The sequence below is a fragment of the Dysidea avara genome, chromosome 8, assembly GCF_963678975.1.
Source record: "Dysidea avara chromosome 8, odDysAvar1.4, whole genome shotgun sequence".
Lineage (NCBI taxonomy): Eukaryota > Metazoa > Porifera > Demospongiae > Dictyoceratida > Dysideidae > Dysidea > Dysidea avara.
Window position 1 is genome coordinate 1,913,718 of NC_089279.1, and position 20,857 is coordinate 1,934,574.

A 20,857-nucleotide genomic window follows, 5' to 3' on the forward strand; every position below is an offset into this window, starting at 1 on the left:
AGTACTTTTTATTGCAGCATTATACATTGTCCCTAATCTAATTTAAAATTCCCATTTTTTCTTATACTTATATATATATATATATATATATATATGTATCTAATGCTTCAGGTGCAGATCCAGGATATTGCTAAGGGGGGGGGACACAGGTAGAATTCACTCAATCCACAGTGTGCAAAGCACACTCCACAAAATGTAAAGTATGAATTTTCAAGGGTGTGTGTGGGGAATGTCCCCCCTCCCCAAGGAAATTTTGAAAATTCAATGTTCTGAGATTGAATTTGGTAGCAATTTTGACTGAAATTTGTTGATACTCTTGACTGTTATATAAAGTAAATGACTATTCTATTATAGTACCTCGATTTCTGATGTAGAGAATGCTAACCCACCTAGTTACCCTTGTGCTATACCTATAAGGGTAACAATTTGCTAGAGACAGATTTATTACATTATACAGTCATAAACTGTATCAAAAATGTTTGAATTATGTCTAAGGTACCTAGCTATGTTCAATGAGCAAAACTATAAAAAATCCTAAAAGGGGGCATTGCTCCCCCCCCCCCCCCCCCCCCCCCCGTGCTTTCAGAGATTTCTTATACTATTTCACTCCTTATGCTTTTCAGAATCCCCAGTAGTTAGCTATGCTTATATTATACCTGCAATGTTTGCTGTGATACGCTACATAGTATGTACCAGCGTTGAAACCGGGTCGGGTCATCCGGGTCACATTTTCTCCGGGCCATCCGGGTCTGACACGGTTTACAATTTATCCGGGTCTGACCCGGATTGGATCACGTGAGAAACGAAATTGTTCGTTTGACGACGTGGAACTTATAAACGCTATCGCGTAGCTCTTTCATGAGCCACGCCCACTTATCGCATTACCAACATATGCTCAGCCACGCCTATTTGTTAGTAAGTGCAGTATGTAGCACGAAACTGAGGGTATCTATGGTGAGGGGTAGCTATTGTCAGTAGGTGAAGACCTTTTTTTTTTTTTTTTTTTTTTTGGTCTTCAACCTACAGCTAGGCTGAAGTTACAACACGAATCGAACGCTCAAAATGTAGACTGGTTCGCTCACCCGAGACTAGCCGAAACACGTCTCGGCTTTAATTAATCCGGGTCACATCCGGGTCAGCAGTAGTGACCCTGTTTCAACGTTGGTATGTACATACTTCCTATTTCATGTAGTCCCAATACTATACCATTGTGCATGTGAGAGATAGCCATACACTACAAAATAACTCAACCATATTTCCTTGGCTAAATGTCACACCTTTAATAGTTGCTGCATTTGAATAGTGGACACACTGATTTTTGACTCTAGGCTAACACATACATAATGGTTTATATATGTGACCAGATTTGTGGAAAGGGATCTTCCACACACACACACCCACACACACGCACGCACGCACACACACATCCAAATTGCCAATGTTGACAATTCATAACTGCAGATTGGAAAGAACTATTGACTTGATATGTGAACACCAACATAGCTTAATAGATGGTGAAAAATTCAGGTTAATATGTTATTTGAACACTAAGCTATGGTCTCCCAAGTTTACAGAATTGGATGTGTGTGGAAGACCCCTTTTTGCAAATCCGGTTACATAATTTATGATGAATGCATCTGAGGATCTTTACAAGAATGTGTAAGGCTTTGACTGTAATTCATCATCCATGGCAATACATGTACAGTATACAGGCAACAAATTAAGGAATGTAATAATGCATGTTAAAGGACACAAACGTTTATTAACAGTCTCGGTAAGTTAATGATACAGTTCATAAGTGGCAACTAGACCAGCTAATATGGTTATCAGTACTAACAGTGGAGTAGTGACCTGTGTGGTGTGCAATATTAAGAGATAATATTATGAAGATTTTGAACTTACTGTCTCAACCCTTGCTGACCCTGAACCAGATGATGAGTCAAACTCGATCTTCCATCCCAGGTGGAAATGGAAAGCACACTGCAATACAATGATATCACAGTGTTTACAAGTCACACACAGCATTCCCATGCAAAATGTCAGTGACAAGGATATGTGGGAACATATTGATGTGTTATGTACAGAGGGGTTTATAACTCTTAAAAGCTGCAAGAACACTTGTCCTAACAGACGAAAACATTAATTCAGGTGCCATCCTTTCTTTTGATGCAGTATACGTGGGTTCACCAGTCATAATAATGCTACAAAAAAAGTAAGCAAACAAGTTTAAGGAAAAATTAAATTCGATTAGGGATCAAAGAAAATAATTAAGGAAACAAGGGAGGTCGCCTACACCTGCAGATATACTAGTGAACATTTAATCCCTAATTCAGTCTTGGTCTAGACTGGATTAGGGATTAAATGTTCGCTAGTGTATCTGCAGGTGTAGGCGACCTCCCTTGTTGCCTTACTTTTTTTTCTATGATCCCTAATCGAACTTAAAATTTCTAATTTTTCCTTAAACTTGTTACATTAAAATGCATTGATGCTTTTTACTTCAAACAGGTGTACAAGCTGAAGTAGCACATGAGTAGAGGACTGAGAGAAGTGAAGACACTGGTATAGAGCATACACCATAATTAAATTGTCCCTTCCAAATAATAGTTGCTAACACAAATGAAATAATGTACAAACATACAGACTAATAGACTTCTGATTATTGCTTGTATACAACATACAGCATAATATGACAACCATGCAACCAACTAGAAAAACAAAGCAATGATTAGATGATTACTGGAAGCAATCCAGATATAGGCATACAGCCTAGCTAGCCCTGCAATGTGATTGTGCCAGCCCGTCAAATAACCCTGAACAACATGTAACTTCTCAGTCATCCTAAGGCTGTGGGTGAGTATTCCAAAGCTCTGCAGCTGAGTCACTGTCTTGTATGCTTTGTAAACCTTTTATCTTTGTCGAAGTAGTTAGTTAAGTCTGTTTTGAAAATTACAGCATTAGTTTAGTACTGGCTAGCAAATCATGGCAATAAAATTGTTTGACTGCTCTATTAGAGTATTTGGTTATCGTTTTGTGGAATAATCCAGCAACACTACAATTCAAACAGTGCAAAGAAGGATATTTTGGTGACATTTAGTTAGATAATTATTATTCATTTTCTATTGGTCATTTCTGTCCCACTTTCCATTCCTGCTTCAGTATATTATTGCTACTGCTGTAGCTAGGTTGGTTTATAACTGCTGTATAATAGGAGTGTGAGGTAAGTTGTCACATGATCGGACAATAGACTTAAATTTGTTTGCTAGGACAAATGCCTTGTGCGCTCGGTAAATGTCCATTGACCAACCATTTATAATCCCCTCTGGTTATGTATAAAGTTCTTATTAATCACAATTGCTTGTTTTACATAAAGTGAGGAAAAGGACATGTGCAAGGCCTACCTCATACCTATTGACGTCATTCACACTTTGTGCTGCATATGATTAGTGCCTTGGGTACTACTGCATTGTATAATCTGAGAGAAAGAATTGCTGATTGTATAGTATGAAGCATTTTTAAAGTATCAAAAATTGACCTAAAGTCGTACAGTGACACGTAAGTTATGCACCCAAAATATATAAAGATAGTTCAAGTTGTTATGCTACCCAACTCAGTGTTCAATCATTGGCCATAGCAGGCACTGATTATAACAATAATTTCTATCAGTGATAATGGTGCCCACTTCATGACATAGTAGAGCACACATCTATCCTGGCCTGACATGTCCTATGTTGTTTTTCATCACAATTTTGATCGTATTACTTTGGGCTGGTCCAATGGATGCATGAGACATTGTCTGTTTGAATCATTATAGAAAAAAATCACAAGAAAGCAAGTTTTGTGTGAATTACGTCTGATTCTTAAGACAGTGGTCAGCATCCGTAAATTTACAACATTTAAACAGCACATTACATACATAGAAGTGTGTAACACTGATTATTAGCAGTAGATAAGCTGGATAGGATGCATGTATGTATGCATGAAACAGGTTTAACCAGTTTTACCTGATAATAGACTAGATCAGGAGTGTTATCATCTGGGGTCCATGTTAATGTGCCTGTTTCACTCTCATCTCCCTCACAAGACACATTCAAAGTGTTCAGATAATCCTCCAAATTACTGCTACAACTAGTAGCCACACCACCAGATGATGAGGACTCCACATGTTGACAGTGTCTACCAGCTGATAGAGTGTACACAATCATTTGTTAAAACACACTATACATTGGTTGTCCCTGTAAAGTAGTCAAGCCTGACTGTGTTCTCTAGCATGGCACATAAACTTAAGATCCTAAGTTATCCAACCCTTGTTTATCTAAAATTGGAAATGACTGTTCTATTAGAGTATTCTGAGTAAAGGTATTGTTCTATTTTTCTGTGTATATAAATGTATGGGCTTCATGCAGTTATTTGAACAATTCACTTATCCAAATGCTTTCTTCCATTTCCTGAGACACATTGAGGTTTAGATAACCGAGGGTCCACTGTATTACCACTAATGCTTAAATAGCAACACAGGCAGGGAGATATCAAGACACATGGTAGTGTGTCATGCGGCCCAAGAAGCCGGCGCGCCACACCGTGAGTATATTTACAGGAAGAAAAAAAATGCAATTTTCACACCTTTGTAGCTCCATGATCCCTGATCCAATTGGAACTAGTTTCACTACAGAGGTGCCTGCCAGATAGGCCACGCCACATACCAAATTTGAAGGAAATCTCCCTGGCCATTTCTGAGATATGAGTGGCCAAAAGTTCTGTTTTAATTTCTTTGTTTTTTTTCTTTGCTGTAGGGGCACTACGGGGGCTTCGGTTTCTTTTCGCACACTTTGCAAAAATTGTTATAAAACACAACTTTGTAACTTCATTTTATCAGTATTTGGCACATGTAAAGAGCGTGTAAAGGTACATTCGCGTACCAAGTTTGCTATTAATCTGATATATATCCAAGGAGTTATGAGCATTTATTCACATAAAAAGATGAAACTTTTGTTACAGCAACAGGGTAAACCGAGTAGAGGAATAGCTTGAAAATTCATGTGTACACAGGCTGATCATCGTAGGAGTGCCTTTTGGTGGCTAGAACAGCAACAGACTTACAGCTACAAAGTTATAAAGCAAAAACCAAGCAAGTGTAAAATCGTGGGATCGAGATACTCTAATAGAGCAGTCACTGGGAGGCAAGAAAGGTGCATAAAAATGTCGGGAAAAAATGAACTGATCATGACCACAGTTCGAACCAAGGACCTAATGCCTGCATGCATCCTTAACCACTGAACCACTGTTATATTGGCTGATCACTTCACTTAATTTCTACCTTATAAATGAAATTTGTAGCTTAATAAGTAAAACTGATCTACCAATAGAAAATCTCTAGATTGTTCTAGAACACTCTATGTGTGTTCTATTAGATGATTTCAGCGAAAGCAAAAACGTGTGCTCTATTAGAGCATTAGCACCATACTATTGTTGCAACACTTTGAGGCTCATTCTAGTAGCTATTTCATCAAATCAGAGCCATTTTCGTATCGATCAGTGGTATATTTGTAGTAATAACTTGGTTTCGCCCCCAGGAGGTCTGCGAGCAGACTAGTATGACCAACTCGTGCCAGTCATCATCATCATAATCATCATAATAAGTGCTATATGCTAGCAAAACTTGTGATATAACAGCCTGGAAATCATATCCCAGTAAAAAGGTGCAGGATTTGGTTTTTGAAAATACAAAAAGAAGTGAAATCCACTCAAAAATAGCCAAGCTGTAAAAAAAGACGGCCCTCAAAAGCCTGGGTGAAAAAAGTTGTGAAATCAAAGGTGGCGGCCAAGAAATGGCTGCAATGATGTTGATGCTAAAAAAACTTAATAATGGCTATGTGCACTGTTAAAATTTATTAGCATTAACATCATTGCAGCCATTTCTTGGCGCCACCTTTGATTTCACAACTTTTTTCACCCAGACTTTTGAGGGCTGCACTCTTTTTTTACAGCTTGGCTGTTTTTGAGTGGATTTTATTAGCTAGATGAATGAGCCGAACAGTTTTGCATGACTCAGAATGCAACTCTCTTAGCCTTCTCCTCAATCACCAATGGTACATTGACCAATCAAACGGGCAAGAAAGCCAGGGATCACTTCTCGGCTCTAGTAGCAGACAAGTAAGCAGTAAGAAACTATGTAAATGGACATACATGGAAAAAAGAGTGTACAACTGTATATAACGGAGAGTTGATTATTGGAATGTCAATTCAAACACAAATATGATTGTTCTATTAGAGTATTTATCAACAGATGTATGTTGTATTAGAGTAATTAACCATAGTTTTCAATCCTATGTAAACCTCCAAACCAATTTGGATGATTGACCATCCAATATATTATATAACATGAGAACAATAACGTAATTTAATAAATGTACCAGTAGTTGAGCGAGACTAAGTCATCAATGAACTAGTGTTATTGTATAACTTTGTTTGAAGACAAGTAGTATACACATTCCTCACCGCAGAGAGTATGTCTGCAGTGAGTTTTGGAGGTAATAGTAGTAACGAACATCGTATTTTTAGTGCTTCACCAACATCTTATTATATGCATACCATAACAAACATTGTGGGACACTCTACTTTCTATTAACAATTAATATCAAGTGATAAAATATGACATCATCATTAGACTAATCACTTACCAGCTAGGGGAGTGTTGGTGTCCACATTATAACCAGCATAGACCACCTCATTCTTGTAACAAACAAATCCACAATTATTTGAGAAAGCTGATCACACAGCTGACTCACAGCTCTTTGTTGTGCACTGTTCATCATTATTCCACCATCAACAGAGTTAGTGATATAGAAGGGATGGTAGTTGGGTGGATCAGTCGCGTTGTTACCAGCCTCGACGATGAAGGTGTACGTTACATTACGTCTCAACCTCAACACAGGTGCTAACTTGTTGTCAATGTACAGAGCTATACCCCAGCCTGATAATCCTGTACAAAATATTGTAGTGCTCAATTATAAAAGGTAATGGGACTGGCCCAGGCATTGAGGGAAGATAATATAGAGTCTACCTACCCATATGTGGCAGAAGAGGGGATGCTCCAGCACCCCAACCTTTTTACATATTGAGCACCCTGAATTCAAAGCATCATTGTGACGTGAACTCCTGCAAAGTTTCCAGAAACCGGTCAATCACGATCGAGATATTCCAATAGAGCAATCACACTAATACAGTAGTCAAGCATGTATTACACTAAAAATTCAATCTCTAATTTTCATAGTTTTCCTGGGGGGGGGCATGCCCCCAGACCCCACTAGAATTAGCATGCTTCTACTACCAACATAAATTTTGGGCAGCCTCTACTCTAACACTCTTATACTACCCAACATGAAGTACGGTGATGTATCTTATAGTGACCAAAGCCCATGGGTACTTTGTATCCTCAACTCCACTTTCAGCTTGCCTCTAATGTTGTAGGTAGTGAATTACCTGTAAATACTCTGTGATCCAAATGCCTATTATCCAAAGTGACTGATAGTGTATTTTTTTGTGAACAAGTGTATTAGAATAAGTGCGTGTTAAGGCAGTTTATAATGGAACCCGGGAAATAAATCAATGGTTATTCAAGCGGCACACAAGACTTCAGACATAACTGTATCACTAGCTTAAGGAAACAACTTCAACAGCTGTCCCAATTACTTCAACACAAAGTGACCGTTCTATTAGAATATTTAGCTAACCACTATAGAATAACCAAACCAAGCTTTGGTTATCCACCCAAATCTGAACGCATTTGTAATCAATCTGGTGGTACACAGGTGTGTGGCTATAATGGAGCTGATCCTACTGATAATGGATGGTTGATCATGTGAGTACCAATTAATTAACTGTCCAAAAGACTGTTCTATTAGAGTAGTTTGTCAACTGGTGTATGTTCTATTAGAGTAATTCAACAGAGACCTGGCATACATGAATGAATGTCATACTTTTCAGTTAAACAGACTAGCATTCAAGATAATGGACTCTACTCTGTAACAAGCAACACCACTTTACTTGGGAAAAACTAAACTACTAGCACATGAGAAGTTTCCAGTTTGGCCTTGTTCTAACACTGGTACAAATTGTCGGACAGACAGCCACTCCAGTTAACCTCACCAGTTATATGCTCATATCCCCTCAGGCCACCAGATGGACCAATCCTGACTCTGAATGTTGTAGCTTCCATTGCAGTGATTGTCTGGCCAGTCCAGCCACAAATATCCTCCGTGACACATTGTAGGGACCCACTACACACCATATCACCAGTAGGAGCTGAACTGAAGTTGATCTGGTAGTCAGCTAGATGATGAGAGGATAAAGAAAAAATAAAAAAAGAGTAATACTTTGAAAGCTAGTGGAACAGTTCTCAAGATATAGTTTGGATAACTTTATTACAATAGCTAGTTAGCAGAAGTGATAGGTGCAAAATATCTCCACAAAAATCCAGCCATAAAATTTGCACATCTATTATATGAACAGCTGGTAAAAATGACAAGTCATGCAAGTTAAATAGCAAAAATTATGCTGCATGTGTATGTGTTGTGTTTATGTGATGGGGTAGGCTACACACTCACCTCCATTTTGAGGGTATTCCGTGTGAAACAAGGCAAGGTTCCCTAGTCCTTCTTCATTAGCAACTGGTCCAATGGCCCATACAATAAACTGTGACTGGTTAGCTAGTATTGGTCTGTCACTGACTGTGTCACCTGTTGTAGCATTACAATACTATAACAGCTTATTGTACATGTACACACCACACACATGATATCCCAATGCAGGACTGAAGGCAGGACATTAAGGGAAAGCAAATTTTAAGATATAGTGTTGAAAGTCATTGCACTGTGTTTGACATTCATCCTAAAATTCGAAAGAGATCCATGGTCAAGATACAGTACCACTCAATGTCAGAGTGTGAGCGATTAAAAAACTTGCTAATCAAAAGTTGTAACACCCATCTCGCTTGTAAGTATTCATTGCAAATAAAATGGGATAAATACTCGCAAGCGAAATGGGTCCCACGTCCTTTAATTAGCAAGTTTTAAATTGCTTGCACTCTCGTGCGATGACATTGCATTTGGGTGGTACATACCATACATAATTTAGTGAAATTGCACTATTAAAAAAACCAATAGTATTAACCTGTATGGAAAACCTAGTGTGGTTGAGCAAGAACTAGTGTTTTACTTCCAAATACACTACTCTATACACACATGTCATAAATACACACGCACACACATACACACACATACTACACACACACACACACACACACACACACACACACACACACACACACACACACACACACTACATACACACACACACTTACTGGTGTTCAGTAGTCTACTATACTGCACACAGGTTTGTCCACTACTCACTGATCCAGTGACATTCACAATATCCTGTCTACCTGAAACCATTGTGTCTGGACACACCCCAACATTACCACGACACTGTAACACACATGAAGTGACAACAATGCACTACACAGACACAATTCAATAGCAAATTAAGCTAACACAAACCTGGGAATGTAATACAAACTATAGTGTTTTTCATGACCTCACAATAGTTTAATTTCCTATGTTCCATTGTAACAGAGAAGCTACCCTTATTAAAGTTTGCTTTAGTCAATCACATAATTTGCACTCACACAAATGTTTCAGGCATAGAATAGGACCTCTATTACAAACTCTCCAAATAAAGACACAACAGAAACACTTCCATATAAGGACATAGATTTTGGTCCCAACAGGTCTGGTTCTAAACATTATCACCTCTCAAGAGGAAAACCTTGTTTTATAGTAAAATTCTGCTATATGTCATGTGTGATTACACAACATAACACACTGATTAGAAATGTTCTAAAAGACTAAAGACCACAGTGCATGCCATTAAATGTAGCACCACCATCTGAACTGCTGATTTCATACAATACATCACATGAACACGACAACACAATGGGACCTCCATTATCTGTTAATACCTGTACCATGTGTTAGTACAGTTACAAAAGTGCTAAGATAAGTGAACTTGTTCAAATAACTGAAGCCCACTGATTTGTATACAGAACTACATTAATAGTACAACAAATACTTTAATAGCACATTGTTCAGTTAATTAATTCATGCTTTGATTCCTGTTGTGTACACACACACACACACACACACACACTCTCTCTCTGTCTTTACACACACACTTACACAAACACAGAACACAACACAATGACATACCTGTTGTCTTTCGTTAAGGTAGTAATCTACAGCATTGGCTACTCCATCTTGTCCTACCCAAGTCACCACCACATCAGCTCCCACCATAAATGTCCTTGTGTCATCTCCACTAATACCAAATGCCATGTACTGGTCTATTGACAACACTTAATAGTCACCAGATCATCACAGGACACGATGGAACCACATCTGTTACTACAAGAAGGCTAATGTGTCCTTATTAGTGAAGTGTCCTAATTTCAGTGATCTAAATAATAGTTATACGGGCACAATGTGGAGTTATGAAATTTATAAACCCAAAGGCCTAGGCTGTAGCGTACAAGCGAAAAACTGCTTTAGACTCTATTTCACATTACAGTCAGGTTACTTACCTCATCCACGGCTGTTTCTGCTGTAGGCTCGGCAAAAGCAGCTGGTTTTCTTGTGATAATACTAGCGCCATGGCAACTATGCGTCCTCACATGACAAAATAACAGCGCTCATTAAATCACTGCGCATAGTGATTGGATAAATCTAGATTTTGAGCATATGTTATTTTGTGCCTGAAGGCATGGAGTATATTAAAAAACAAGGTGGAGTATATGAGATATATTACCCACCCAAAACAGCCTAAACAGAGTCTAAATGTGTGTACACTAATACAAATGGGACCATGGACAAGTGTCCTGATTATCAAGGTGTTCTTATTAGTGAGGTGTCCTGATTATCAAGGTGTCCACAATTCAGGGTGCCCAGTTTGATGTGGTTTCATTGTTACATAGCAGAAAAGAGAGTATCTATAGTTTGTGTTCATTTACCTGAGTCAAAGTGATGAACACACATTCTCTTCAATGGCATTGTAATGTGACAAGTGACAACCATTGCATTCATAATTTTCAATGCATCTTCGCTACATAGTCTATTTCTTGACATTTTAATTATCATAACTTATTCACATCTAGGCCTCAGTCAACTATGTTGGCATTTAAAGCATAACAGGTAACCAAAAGCATCATATGTCACATGATTTTTTTAAAAATATAATTAAAATGTACATACAAGTGAAACACAGTACTGCATTTCTGTTTCTTTGCCGATGTATTGTTTACAGAATAAAGATTGAAATACTCTAATAGAGCAGTCACTCTAATACAACAGTCAGTTAGTACTGATATTAGGGACCCGCCGGTTATGCTGGCATAATTATGAGCATAATAGGTGTCTGAAAGCATTGAGTATAATGCTAGCATAATAGGTAGAATATTTGTGTAATAGTATGAATTCTTGCTTATAAAAATAGCTATCACAGAAAGATCGATATACTCTAATAGAACAATCAGTAACTCTAATAGAACAATCACATAGCTGACTGTTCTATTAGAGTATATCGATCTTTTCTGTGATATGCATTTTGACAAGTAAGTTTTTGCTTCAGCCACTTATTATTTATCCATAAATTGGAAATTATTAGCAGAGCATGAGAACTGAGGCATAAATAATTGGGCATAATTTGAGCATAATGGGTAAGTATTGAGCATAAATTTAAGCATAATAGGTAATTTTTTTAGCAGTGCAGCATAGCATAATAGGTAAAATTATGAGCATAATCGGCGGGTCCCTAACTGATATACTCTAATACAACAGTCAACTTTGAGCAAAAATTTTACTTTGGAAGCATAACTTTGAGTATAATAGGCTTGAGTTTTGAGCACTGCTCAAAAGCATAAGTGGGATGGGCACATTAAAGCATTTAACAGCTGTGCTGATTACCATGAAGTTAAAATCAAACAATTTTTCCTCTCAACAAAGCCTCTGGGTTGTTCTTTATTTTCATTAGTGTATTTCACATCCTCACTTGAGTCAATGCGATATGACACCTGCTACAGTGTTTTTCAGCCATAAAATATCTGAAGAAGTCAATGGGAAGTTTGTACACAAAATTTTTAGAGAGTCGCCACACTTGTATTTCAAACCAACATGAAGAAACCACCTTGGTGCAAGCTTACCTGTGATGAAATTTAACACAAGCTTCATTATTTTTAGTGTTTAACTCTTGTATGCCAACTGCTTTTACCATTAAATGAATTTGCAAACGTGGGTGTGTACTGACCAAAGGACATAATGAATTTCAATTTAAGCACCCTTTAAGTATCAACTTCAATCTATAGCTGATATAGTGAGAAGACCTGCACTCCCTAGCCTTTCAACCAGAATTTTCTAACCTTCATACGCAGGTGGCCACTGAGGTCACTTTGTACACAAATGACACAGTTGGGGATTATCAATTTCATCAGCCAGCCAGTGACCTGATTTGGAAGGTTGCACTGTGCAACTAGTAATATCCTCTTTTTGTTTGCCCTTAGCCTGCACAGCTGTACATGTTGCAGCCAGGATTTATGTTTCAATAAACTATTGACAAACTCTCTTCTCCACTACAAACTGTTAATAGTAACAGTCATACTGACCTGAATTAATACAACTACACAACTTGAATCTTCCAGTGTTACTGTCAGCATCAACCGTCCATGACACTCGGAAATTTGTAGAGAGTTGAGCACAGAATGACAGCTAGAGGGAACAGAACATGTTAAGTGAACACCATCATCTGAGGAACATTTTGAAGGAGGTTCAAATTTTCCAGGAAATTTAACATTCTGTAACTTGTATTACAAAGCAAAGTAAATATTTCATAAGGGTTGAAAATCGCATGGCCTTAGCATGATGGCATAAAAGGTATGAGTTGTTGTGAAAGTTCAAATAGCAGGCAAATGTTTATGCACCCATATGCCCTGGCCAGTCTAAGACACTTACAGAAGATTCAAGCATCAATCCTGTTGGTATGTCAATACGACTGAAGAAGACTGTGAATCGTTGACACCAAATGGTGAAAGTACCAATATCATTGATGGTGAGTCCAGTATTGCCACCTTGTTGGTTCCTTAATGACACAGTGATGTCACTTCCTGTGTACCTCTGGGTGATCCTGCCATTTGAGCTCCTGTGGTGAATGAAGGAGAGAGGACATATCAGTGATTTCACCCATTTTCACAACATAAGCCTGAAAGTCAGCCAACCAATGCAGTAACCGGTAGTAACAATGGTCACCAGCAACAGTGTCAGGTCTGTGCTAAACTCCATGACTATGACTGGTCTTTAAATTCTCTATACCTACTGCCACAATACTATACTACAGCAATTTTGTCAAACAGACCTGCCCCAGGGTACATGTAGCAATATCTAGAGTACAGTACTGTGACAGGCAATGTAGTATTGACAGGCTTGTAGAAGACTGTTAGCAGTTGTAAGGGATGCCATTAAGCGGCATGTACTCCTGTCAAGAAGAGATGTACCTAAATGTTGTGAGTTCAACAATAAATCAACTGCTATGTTAAACTAGCAATAATGGAGTTTATCTTTAGGAGTGTGGCAGGATTTTAGGTTAGCAACTTTCCACTGGCACTAGCTGGTGACACACTGGACACACCTCATGTAATGAACACTTCGGACCAAAACTGAATTTTAATGAGCTATAGCATGTACAAACTGAGCTGAACCCTTAAAAACATTTCAATTGCTCATGGACAGAATTACACAAGTTCTTGAAATTTCCCTCATTTGTAGTATGTACTGCTTGACCTGCTAAACTTTTCATTCAAATGTCTGACATTTTATTTATGGCCAATCTAAATTTCGCTATACATTCAAGACATGAATTGTAGAATCTGTTACACACACATAGACACACACACACATAGACACACACACAGACAAAGATTATGCAACTACTGATAACATAACAATAATCACATCATATAGTCTTACCCATGACTCCAATTGATAATAATTCCACCACCAGATGAGTCAACCCTCACACCTCTCCGGTAGACATAAACATACACAGCTACACAGAACGATAAGATCATTAGCTATAGGACAGCAACAACATACAAGCATAATAATGTATAACAGAAAATTTTTACAGAAGAAAAGTTGACAAAACTAACCATTATGAATCTGTTAACACTTAATTTGACACAACACGATAAACGTCTTAAAATTTTGTCAAGGTTTAAAGTGTGGGTTTGTGTCAACATTCCCTGTCAAGAAAACAGTCAAACTTTGAACTCAGTTGGACAATGCAGTGGAATGTCCTTTTCTGTAACAGACACTTTGGACCAAAAAAAAACTTTTTGTTATAATAAAGAGGATTTCCTCTTTCAGTGGAAATATGGAGCCAGACCAGCTGCTAAGAGCAAAACCTATCCACAGAACTTCCTTTTAGAATCAGGAGAGTTGGTTACAATATATAGAACTCAAGAAAGATGATTGTTCTTTCTCCCCCTTCTAGCAGCACATGTATAACACCACCACAAACATCAAACACGCATAACTGTTTGGTGTTTCAATGTCCCATACACACAACAATAACGCACTATACACATACACAGGTTTACATTTCATTGTGACAACATTCACTATTAGAATTAGTAAAACAAAATGTTTAGCTAATAGCTCACAAACTTTTTTATACAAAAGTTTTGTACATGAGACTGGGTGTCAAACACCCTCATGAAACTGACAATTAGTACTTAAATTACTTCCACACTTACACTTCTCTTAAGACCACCTTGAAAAGCTATAAACACCTACAAGAAGTTACAGATTATGTACATGAGTATAAACGTTGTGTTCATTGTACAAGAAGCTGACAATTATAAGGCTCCATCATCTTTATAGTGCTGTGAAGTCCTTTCAATGTCAAGCTGTTTTTAATGGCAGCAAGAACAAGTTAATTATAAGGCTTCAACATGTAATTACTAAGCCACACACACATGTTTTAACATCAGAACATGTTGTCCCAGTACAAAAACCATTCTTGTCTCTGGTTTTTGCAAGCTCTTGTGAACAGATCACTGCCCAGTCATTCATCGCTTTTGTGAGCACAGACTAGCAGTCTCTAACTGTAGTAAAGATAAGTGACATAACTGAAGGAAAGAAAAGGCATTGATATCTCTGACAGTCCACTGCTGCCACCTGACGGACACACTGGTGGATAATCGCTATACCACAAGGGACCCACCAGAAAGTCCTGAATGTTGATGTAGAAAATTTTTAGATCATGTGGTGACTTGATCCCCAGACAATCTAGGCAAGCACTAAAAGGAGCCACATAATTCTTTACATGCTGTGTAATCACCAGAGACACAACATAAACAGTCAGGGGTGGAATTATCAGGGATCAGGGGGGTCTTCACACACACACACACACACACACACACACACACACACACACACACACACACACACACACACACACACACACACACACACACACACACACACACACACACACACACACACACACACACACACACACACACACACACACACACACACACACACACACACACACACACACACACACACACACACACACACACACACACACACACACACACACACACACACACACACACACACACACACACACACACACACACACACACACACACACACACACACACACACACACACACACACACACACACACACACACACACACACACACACACACACACACACACACACACACACACACACACACACACACACACACACACACACACACACACACACACACACACACACACACACACACACACACACACACACACACACACACACACACACACACACACACACACACACACACACACACACACACACACACACACACACACACACACACACACACACACACACACACACACACACACACACACACACACACACACACACACACACACACACACACACACACACACACACACACACACACACACACACACACACACACACACACACACACACACACACACACACACACACACACACACACACACACACACACACACACACACACACACACACACACACACACACACACACACACACACACACACACACACACACACACACACACACACACACACACACACACACACACACACACACACACACACACACACACACACACACACACACACACACACACACACACACACACACACACACACACACACACACACACACACACACACACACACACACACACACACACACACACACACACACACACACACACACACACACACACACACACACACACACACACACACTTTAGTATGCTGTGCATGGAAATCTAGTGCATATTGTTGATGCCCGGTCCTAAGTTCTGGTAATGTTCCTGCTGAACTAGCCTGTACAACAGTTCTACACAGTATGAAGTTTCCATGAAAATGCTGAATACTGAAAGGTTTAAACATTTTGACAGATTTTGGTGTGTAGATAGTTACAATCAACTGTACATGTTAAAGGAATGTAAGCTGTGTACTTATATACAGCACTAAAATATACTTTATTCAATTAGCATGTTAGAGGTAGCTACAGTATACATATGATATGTATTGGTGATGTTTGTATAGCTACAGTAAATGTTCACATACAGAAAGATAAAATATCGCTGGATGATATAAACATCAAACTTGAGTTACTCTAATAGAGCAGTCACCCTAATACAGCAGTCAGACAATTTTTTTAGTAATAGTAGCTGTTTCAATAAACTGCTGAAATCAGTAGTCTCACATTCAATTTCAGATGGTTTGTATTTACTAGAAAGATTCTAGTATAACAGTCTAATTATACCGTGATCAAGTGCCGTAATCACTCCTAGTTCCATTTCTAAGGTATGCCTTCTCTGTATCACTCTGCTACAGTATTAAGTGACATGGGTAGGCTCTAGCATTACCAAAACTTTGGCTACACCCCTGTAGTTTAATGTATCTTTTCGCAAGCTCAAAATTTGACCTCCCCTCCAAAAGTTTGGGTCCACCTGTAAACCTGTTGTAGCTGTGATGTGAGAGTCTGGGGGGGTTGCAACCTCACAAATCTTAAACGGAAATTTAAAGAATGATAAAAATGTTAAATCCAATCTACACAGCAACTTATAAGACCTTATCAAGTGGAGCAGCAAAAGAAGCACTGATAATCGTCAACTTTCCTCTGACAATATTCCAACTATAGTCTGTTCATGTTCACCTGAGCCCTCGTTTCTTGTTAATAACTCTTGTTACATAGGCTAGCTGCCCAAACATTTAGTAGTGCTGTGAAGCCCTTTAAACCCCAGAACTGTTAATCAAAAAACCGCTTTGATACGGGCAAGAACGAGTTATGAGGCTTTTAAAATATCCCATACGTTTAGTATGGATGATTCAGGCACATAAACATGTTTATAACATTGAAAACATTCTTGTTCCAGTACAAAATCATTGGGAGTGAACACATGTTCACCTATACAGTCAGTTCACACCCACAAAATATAATAGTCACATCAAAGATGTTGATGTGAACACATGTTCACTCCCAATGCCCAATGGTTTTGTACGCATGTTTTTATGTTGTAAACATATTTGCATGTACCACTCTGCGTGGGCAGTTCAAAGGCACCGCCAGTGCCATGATTTGTATATTGCACTGCTGCAGACCGCAGTGAGTGCATTATAACTTATAACGCACTGGTTGCGGTTTTGTAGACCACAACGAGTGCATTATGCACCGACCGCAGTGCAATATACAGATATTACACTGGTTGCGGTTTTGTGCAGCAGCACAAGTGCCGGTTGCGAAGACCACTACGACACCTCACCTAATAGGTGGAAAGACACTTCACAGATCACTCGAATTCTTTTATACCCTGACATGTAAAGGTCGATTGTGGGCCATAACGTCACCAATACGTATAATGTTTACCAAGCAGCCAATGGCGATCGAAAAAGCCAACGCGGTGGCCACAGCTCTAGTCTACATATATATAAACGTACTTATACACCTCACTAGTCTGGTGCCATCTTAGTCCAGATTAAACTGTAGTCTACTTCTACAATGACTCAATAAAACTATTGTATTCTAAATAATACTCACCTTTATGTTTCGATTGTGGTAACCAGTTTTGTCATGCCAGCAGATTCGAGTTTAGCCAGTGTGAATAGTAAGAATTAGACTAGTATCGTTTAGTAGTTAGATTTTGTTTACTTAAGCCGTTTATTTAGCTGCTTTTTTTCGCTCGAGAGAATCACTATGGCGATTAGTCTGGCGCTTAGTCTTTATGGCGATTGAGTGATCACGCTGGCATACTGGGCACTACATGATGAGAGTCGAAGAGCGAATGCAGGTTAGTGATATAACCCATAGCGTACTAGCTTTCAATATCTCAGGTGGCTGCAGTACTGTAGAGGGGACGTCATCGCAACATTCGGCTTGATTACCCACAATCGATGTTAGAAACCTGGCCTTTATAAGTGTTACACCTGCCTTGTGAGACTCTCCCCACCTATTAGGTGAGTAGTACATAACAGTTATACAGCTTGCACTCGTGCTCTGCCTGTATAAACGCACTTGCCTTCGGGCCTAATGGCCCTCAGGCTAGTGCGTTTATATCAGGCAGAGCACTTGTGCCCGTTGTATAACTATATAATGTATTCTATACTAGATGTATTTGAATACTTTTATAGGATCATAACTCAGTTGTTCTTGCAGTTTGGGAAGCTGGCTCATGTAACAAGAAATGAAGGCTCAGACCTACTAGCTATAGACTGTGCACTGCAAATATTCTGTGGAAAAAATATCCTTGCACTGTCAGTAATAAATTGTATAATAACTTGTCACTGAACATTCTTGTAACTAGGGGACAGTAGACACCTAGTGTATGACAAACAACAGTAGATAGTGTTGATTAACTGAGTCATCCTGTTGTCTTCTTGTGGAACTGAATGTGCTACCTCAAGTAGTGATGTCACACCACAATCATGCATAGATGACACATGCACAAATGCACGTACGTACGCACACACAATCACGGTTTTTTCCAAGTTCTTATAATGCAAAGTGTCATGCAATGTACAAGCATGTGCATGCACAGTTGTTCAACAGCAAATTTTCAGCAACGACTACTGACTCACGGGACTTGCTAATATTATTTCAGTGCAGTTCTTAAATGTACGTAACTACACCTGTAATGTTCTGTAGTTGTCGAGTTGTATACATATAGGCATGCCTAAAGCGCATGACACTTTGCATTGCAAGAACTTGGAAAACTGCAGTACTGAGTATACATCTATACACACGCACCTCCACACACTATACACGACGCACAAAATTTGGTTAACGCAAATTTTCCTGCCCAACCCACTGCAACCCCCCAATTAATAATGCAGCCTCGTACAAACAAGGCATCAATTGGTGTATATTCACTTTGTTTCCTTCGCCCTTAATTCCTCCTTCCTGGTAGCGCATTTCCCCATGTAGCAATACCTCGTAGCTACAAAATATTACATTACAATACAATGACTTACTAGGTCCTTGGCCATCGTACTCAAAATTTCTGATCAACAATGAAGTCTCGTCCACTGCATACAGCGTCCCCTGTACTCCATGCTGGATGTTAGGCAGACTGCCTATCAGTACCTCACCTGTAGGACAACATCGCTACTATGATTGACTCGGATTGACTGGGGTCGCCAGTGTATCAATTACCTTCAGAATAGCTGACTAGCTGAACGATTATAGCGAACAGTGCGAGTAGAAGCATACCGCCTTCGATACCGCTAGCAGCTGCTGTCGTAAAACCATAGATACAAATCGTCAACAAGGTTAGTGTTTGTACCTGTAATCTTTCGGAAACCGTATTTGAGCCAGCATTCTGCGCATGCGCCAAATATACCTACAGATTAGACCACTCCAAATAAATTCCAAGCATATTTGCATGCGGGTAGGCGATCCATTTCCATTATTCAGGTACAACCATTAAAAGCTGCATAAAAGCATGCTTAAGCCTATTCCTTCCTTTTTAAGTAGCAAAAATAGCACAAACGTGGAGTTTGTGCTGACTTTATAGCACTGCTGATACGTGAGCTGACATGGGCCTGTCAGTATGCAACAATAACCGGAAAATAATGAAAGAATACGGAATAATGGAATATTTAGAGCTGACAATAACTAGATGCAGGCGGTGGACGGGAAACAGAGAATTTATTTGGAGTAGCCTTACTGTAGTTGTCAGCGAATGGCAACGAATAAGTGTAAATTCGGTAAACAAATTACTGTAATTCACAAGGAATTCGTTGCCATGCACGGACAACCAACCTAAAATCAAACCTCTGTACAGTGGAACCATAGATATTAGAGAGAACCTCTCTTAACAAACTCCCCGAATTAAAGACACAATTGAAAAAACAAGGACAAAAATTTTGGTCCCAACACGTCTGGTTAATACGTTTTTACCTCTGAAAGAGGGAAAACCTCTATATATATTACAGCAAAAAAGTGGCCAAAAATTCTAAATCAGTGCCCGTAATAGAGAGGTTCCACTGTATAGCTAGTAGTAGGCATTCCAGTATCCGAGATTTTTTAATAGAAAAATTCTGGGGTGGGGTAAAAGCGGGCACAAAATAACAAGTCGTGTAGCTATAACTTGGGATTTCTCCGTCGTCCGAGCTCAATTGAAAATTCTAAACTTTTGTGAATTAGCATCATCTGCTGGCCACTCAAACTAAGGTTTG

At 39.0% G+C, this 20,857-nt stretch overlaps 1 protein-coding gene and 1 long non-coding RNA gene across 2 annotated transcripts in view; one reads left to right on the forward strand and one right to left on the reverse strand.

Moving 5' to 3' along the window:
- LOC136265259 (uncharacterized) overlaps positions 1–20,857 on the forward strand; it is a 162,033-nt gene that overhangs the window by 113,069 nt on the left and 28,107 nt on the right. The gene's annotated exons all lie outside the window — the stretch shown is intronic.
- LOC136265249 (protein Skeletor, isoforms B/C-like) lies at positions 1,780–19,954 on the reverse strand. The gene is made up of 14 exons (XM_066060107.1): positions 19,833–19,954; positions 19,652–19,768; positions 14,064–14,142; positions 13,053–13,239; positions 12,707–12,809; positions 10,263–10,396; positions 9,359–9,482; positions 8,604–8,735; positions 8,146–8,328; positions 6,786–6,979; positions 6,678–6,729; positions 4,002–4,180; positions 1,903–1,980; positions 1,780–1,851 (listed from the first exon to the last, which is right to left on the reverse strand). The coding sequence occupies exons 1-14, from the start codon at positions 19,885–19,887 to the stop codon at positions 1,780–1,782; spliced, it is 1,689 nt and encodes a 562-aa protein (XP_065916179.1). The 5' UTR covers positions 19,888–19,954.

What these genes read in the sequence shown, in the direction of transcription:
- LOC136265249 (XM_066060107.1), bottom strand. Translation starts at nt 19,887, where the DNA reads ATGCTTCTACTCGCACTGTTCGCTATAATCGTTCAGCTAGTCAGCTAT. An exon ending in GATTGATGCTTGAATCTTCT is followed by an intron (nt 12,810 to 13,052) that starts GTAAGTGTCTTA and finishes TGTTCCCTCTAG; the next exon opens with CTGTCATTCTGTGCTCAACT. An exon ending in CACCAACACTCCCCTAGCTG is followed by an intron (nt 4,181 to 6,677) that starts GTAAGTGATTAG and finishes ACACTCTATCAG; the next exon opens with CTGGTAGACACTGTCAACAT.